The sequence below is a fragment of the Hesperophylax consimilis genome, chromosome 14, assembly GCF_061612785.1.
Source record: "Hesperophylax consimilis isolate HC1 chromosome 14, BYU_Hcon_1.0, whole genome shotgun sequence".
NCBI classification, from domain to species: domain Eukaryota; kingdom Metazoa; phylum Arthropoda; class Insecta; order Trichoptera; family Limnephilidae; genus Hesperophylax; species Hesperophylax consimilis.
This window is the reverse complement of record NC_142849.1, coordinates 29,874,542-29,879,768: the sequence shown is the minus strand read 5'-3', so window position 1 is coordinate 29,879,768 and position 5,227 is coordinate 29,874,542. Positions and strand designations below refer to the sequence as shown.

At 34.9% G+C, this 5,227-nt stretch overlaps 1 protein-coding gene across 2 annotated transcripts; it reads left to right on the top strand.

Annotated features, from left to right (window-relative positions):
- Positions 1–3,249: 3,249 nt before the first annotated feature.
- Positions 3,250–5,219, top strand: RpL15 (ribosomal protein L15). Of its 2 annotated transcripts, none has more exons than XM_089639742.1 (5): positions 3,250–3,338; positions 3,711–3,892; positions 3,988–4,124; positions 4,348–4,458; positions 4,849–5,219. In XM_089639742.1, the coding sequence occupies exons 2-5, from the start codon at positions 3,721–3,723 to the stop codon at positions 5,041–5,043; spliced, it is 615 nt and encodes a 204-aa protein (XP_089495868.1). In that variant the 5' UTR covers positions 3,250–3,338; positions 3,711–3,720; the 3' UTR covers positions 5,044–5,219. The 2 variants fall into 2 exon arrangements, with proteins under 2 accessions (XP_089495868.1, XP_089495869.1); XM_089639743.1 differs by having other exon boundaries at positions 3,287–3,338; positions 3,593–3,892.
- Positions 5,220–5,227: the final 8 nt, after the last annotated feature.

The window sequence follows — 5,227 nt, the reverse complement described above, 5'->3', positions numbered from 1 at the left end:
ATTTGCTTGAGGAATAATGGCGGTTACGTGCTTGTTCGTAAAATAGATTTTCTCCAACGTTTACGCAAAGTTACCTACCTGGATGAAGTGAAAACCGGGGTAGGTTGTAAAAATAACGACGTGAAATTATGCAATTGACTACATATTACATTATTGTTTTCTGATCATTAAAACGTTATTTTTGACGATTTTTTATATTTATGCTGTAATAGTTGTAAGTTATTTAATTCTGTTTTGTTTTTTTGCCACTGCTTGAGCCCAACATCATTGTTTAAATTTAATCAAACATCATAATCAGACAAACATCGAAATTTGAAAAAACAACGAGGCAAATCAATTATAAATATCTTGGCAGTCAATTAAAAATATATTTTTTTAAATTTCATTATTAGATATATAAGTAACGTTTCTTTTCACCTTTAAAAAGAAACTGAAAAGTGTATATATACTCCTTAATATAGTTTTATTTGTTTATTAATTTTATATATAGATCCTGTGCGTCTTTTAGAATGAAATGTAGTAAAGATTTCAAGTATTTCAACTTTGGCTCCGATATTTGTTTAACATCGGTCAAAGAGGTATTAGCATTTCCAGTGAATGCCGTGGCAGGACGACGACCCCTTTTATTTTTTTATGTCCACTTCAACAAAGGCTCCTAAAAGCAAAGATCTTATCAAAATGGAGACAGGTTTATTTTTCTGCAAAAGAATTTATTTAGTTTTTAACCATGATTTTTTTTCACACGTTTATATTTTTCTATACAAAATATTCTTTCCCAAAGCGACAGATCAGAAAAAATGTGAATGGTCCATTTTATTAACCGTAAACTTTCGGCAGGAAACTATCTTCATGTTTTGGTTTTGACAGCCGCAACTCTCGTTCCAGAAAATAAGTTTATCAACAACACTTTGACAAATTGGTGTGATGCTTAATTTGATCAGCAACCAGATGGTGCATTCAGCCTCTATTGTGGATTTTTTCTTGAATAGCAAAAGCATCACACTTGTTATACGTATATTTTGTCGGAGGCTCGGTTCGCGTATTGAACCTAAGAAAATGTTTTTGTATTTTGAAAAAGATATATTTTTTAAATGCAGTCTTCTACACTTCATATAAGTCAAAACTTTTTTTTTATTTTCTTCTAGAGCTTTAGAAATTTTGCATTACAATTTTATAAATAAAGCATTTTTTTACGTTTCTTTCCGTTCTTGTAAACTCAAATTTCCTCTTTCTTCCTTTTGACGGCATACCCTAAGCATTTTGTGTGAATGTTATTTGAACAATTCTTCAAATTTCAAAGTTAATTTTCAAGTTCTGTGAAAGATTTTTTCAAGTTCTGCTATTATTTCAGTTATGTCAAGCAACTAGCCCATAATTTATTTCATTAATTAAATATTGAGTGTTTATATTATAATATAAGTGTAGGTATAGTCACAAGTATTTAAACTAACTATTAAAATGAGTGCCTCAACATAGGCTAGCCAAGTGAGGCAAGTTATCAGAATTTATTTACATGTTTATAGTTATTTCATAGAACCGGAAAATGAGTGTTGAAATTTGATGAATTATTCAAATTCTCCGAAACAACCCGTCCTAAGTAATTCTTTTCTTATTAAGTAATAAGTAACTCCCCTTTCCACCTCTCTTCCCCCCCTTACTTTCATTTCTACCCACGCCTTTTTCTATACTTGATCATGAATTTTAGTACAATTTATGTCCTGATGAGGAGAACATCGTTCTCGAAACATGTCGATTTAAAAAAAAATAAAGATTATCGTGGTAAAAACAAAGTGTTTTAATTTATTTCATTAATTAAATATTTAGTGCTTATATTATAATATAAGTGTAGGTATAGTCACAAGTATTTAAACTAACTATTAAAATGAGTGCCTCAACATAGGCTAGCCAAGTGAGGCAAGTTATTAGAATTTATTTACATGTTTATAGTTGCAAATTTATTAAATAATAATAATTATTATTATATGAAACATGTTTTGTTATTTAGGAGCATCCAGAGATTTGCTTTATTTCAAATAAATCCATTTCAAATGGAAATGCAAAATGCAAAATGGATATTTTCCATTTTGCATTTTAAATGCTTTTCTAAAAACCATTTTGCATTTTAAATGCTTTTCTCAATGCATTTTCCATTTCAAATGCTTTTTTGCAACATTCTTCCTACTATCTCCACTCATCTTTTTTTCATAAGCCCCAAATATCAGTCGGTCCTCAACCTCGCTATGAGAGATAATTTAAAATTGTCAAGTTGCTCCCTGGTAGGAGCCCTGGCAATTGAGTGATACCATTACAAAAAATACTGAACATGGGGCCATGACGCTGTAATATTAAATGTTAGATAGCAGTTTCTATGTTTTTACGTTGGCAACATTAGTCCCGCGCAAATTTTTTGTGGTTTCATAATGTGTGGTCGTGGTGTTTTTGGATTTACCATCGTGTAATATGTTTGTTCTACATTGATGTCCATAATTAAATAACAAAACTGTTTAAAAATTCTATAATTATTTTGATTGTTTGACCTGAGAAACCATTTTGCATTTTCAATGCATTTTGAAAATAGGTATTTTGCATTTTGCGTTTGAAATGCTTTTCTAAAAACCATTTTGCATTTTGCATTTTCAAATGGAAAAGTTTTGACCCATTTCCATTTTGCATTTCAAATGGTTTTGGGTACCCATTTTGCACATCTCTGGGAGCATCGCATAGGAGCCATAGAACGTTAATTATAAAATAAGTCGGGCATAAGGACATGGTCTGTTTTTGCGTTCAAAAATATTTTCAAGGAGAAAAATAAAGAAAACATTTTTTTTTTTCAAAAGATTAACTTATGTTTACAAGGCAAGGTTTTCAAACGCAAAGCAAAAATTATAATCAATAATTATCAGTCTGAAACACACATATAAATTGAAAAGTGTCATATTATTTGGCTGTTGAAAAATAAGCCGACGTAGCATAGTGGCTAGTGCACCTGTTCGAAACGGAAGGCTGCGGGTTAGATTCCCGTCGGTTGCATTTATTTTTTCTCTCTGAATTTTTTTTTCAATCTATGTGGGTGTTTCAGGCCAATAATTATTGCTTGCTAAAATTTTAAATATTCACCTATTCGTTGGTTGAAACTAAAATGTGTCTCAAACATAATTTCAATACAGCTTATTTTTCAACACTATATTGACAAAATTGGCAAGTTTTGTGTAGTGTGTATGGTGAGTATTACTGTAAGTACTAGCTACTCGTTTACGGTTTACTTAACACTTTCTATGGAGTAGTACGGCGTTCTAAAAAATTTTCCATTCTTTTCCGGTTAAATCTTCGTTGTGGAGGTACGGGTTTTCGGCCTTTTCGAAATATTTAGTTTTATATTCGTGATCCTCTGTCAAATCTACATTATTTTCTTAAGTTTAGTTCTTGTATGGATCATTTCAATAAACTTAAGATTATTTTTCCCTTTACTCCCATTTTAATGTTAAATATGGCCAGCAAGTGCACATGTAAACTCAAGTGTCAAAATATTTAGTAACTTCCGTTGCACATGGGCCGCCGTAGTGTTGTATTTATTAATCATTTTTGTGTTTAGGAAAATGGTGGAAGTGCTTAAACCGGGCGCAGTCGCGGTTGTCGCTCGCGTCAGCCGCGACGTGACAGACCGATGATGTGACTTCTGATCAATGAATTGAGATTGATTTTGTTACTAGGTCTGTCGCGATGGGAGCCTATAGATATATTCAGGAGTTGTACCGCAAGAAGCAGAGCGATGTCCTGCGTTACTTGCTACGTATTCGCGTGTGGCAATACCGCCAGCTGACGAGGATGCACCGTGCCCCCAGGCCATCTCGTCCAGACAAAGCCCGCAGGCTAGGATACCGCGCGAAGCAAGGTTGGTATTATTTACCTTATTTCGCAGTCTGCGTGACTTGTCTGATCAATATTAAATATCTTGTAAATGAATCACTCTAATTACTTTTCTCTTAGGATACGTAATCTTCCGCATCCGCATTCGCCGTGGAGGACGTAAACGCCCAGTGCCCAAGGGAGCGACCTACGGAAAGCCCAAGAGCCATGGAGTCAACCAGCTGAAACCCACCCGTAAACTGCAGTCAATGGCTGAGGTAAGCATAAGCCATTCATTTGGATCCTCTTAATATATTATTTACATGTGTAAAAGCAATAATAACGTCCCTTAAATATGATATGATAAACATGCTTGACGAGGCATGGATTTATTGTAAACTTGTTGTTTCAATGCACATATTTACCCTACCCAGTTTTAATAATTATTCTCGATGTAAGTTTCCCTCCAATTTGGCGTTTCCTAACCTATTTGTGTTTCAGGAGCGTGTTGGCAGGCGTTGCGGAGGATTGAGAGTGCTGAACTCTTACTGGGTCGCCCAGGATTCTTCTTACAAATACTTCGAAGTTATCCTGATCGATCCCTCACACAATGTAAGTGAATTTGTTTACATTAAAAATGTCTCTTCAGAATATGATTCCCTGAGTTCCAGAGAACTTTGATAAATATAATGCATTTTCTAATGATGATTGGTATGCACCACTCTGAGTACTGCTGAGAAAACAACCCATTTAACCTACTGAAGTTGATGCATTTTAAAATATTAATTACCTTAAATAGTTCTTTTCTTGGTAATTCCTTGGGGGGGAGATGTAATTTTTGCCAATAGCAATATGATCCTGCCGCTGACAGCTCTATTGTTAATGCCCTGTTTCATGCGCTGTTTATGAGAAGGAGGTTAAATCATGTACTACATCCAATATTCTCCCCCAGATTCTAGAATAATATTGAGACAGTTAACTGACAATAAATTAACATTTCAGGCCATCCGTCGCGACCCCAAGATTAACTGGATCGTGAAGGCCGTGCACAAGCACCGTGAGCTCCGCGGACTGACCTCTGCCGGAAAGTCTTCCCGAGGACTCGGCAAGGGCAGAAGATTCTCCCAGACCACCGGAGGATCCCGCAGAGCTTCCTGGATCCGCCGCAACACCCTGCAGCTGCGCAGAAAGCGTTAAACATAACCTACGCTCTCGCAATAACATCTCACCACAGATTACCGCGGAGAATGATTGCATTGCTGTCACAGCATTGTATTTTTATAAGATGGTACCCCCAACGGTGGTGGCCCAATTCCATTGGCGATATGTTGATTACTATTTTTTTTTATTAATAAACATATCTCTTGACAGAATTTGCGTT

What these genes read in the sequence shown, in the direction of transcription:
- RpL15 (XM_089639742.1), top strand. Translation starts at nt 3,721, where the DNA reads ATGGGAGCCTATAGATATATTCAGGAGTTGTACCGCAAGAAGCAGAGC. An exon ending in AGGATACCGCGCGAAGCAAG is followed by an intron (nt 3,893 to 3,987) that starts GTTGGTATTATT and finishes CTTTTCTCTTAG; the next exon opens with GATACGTAATCTTCCGCATC. An exon ending in TGATCGATCCCTCACACAAT is followed by an intron (nt 4,459 to 4,848) that starts GTAAGTGAATTT and finishes TTAACATTTCAG; the next exon opens with GCCATCCGTCGCGACCCCAA.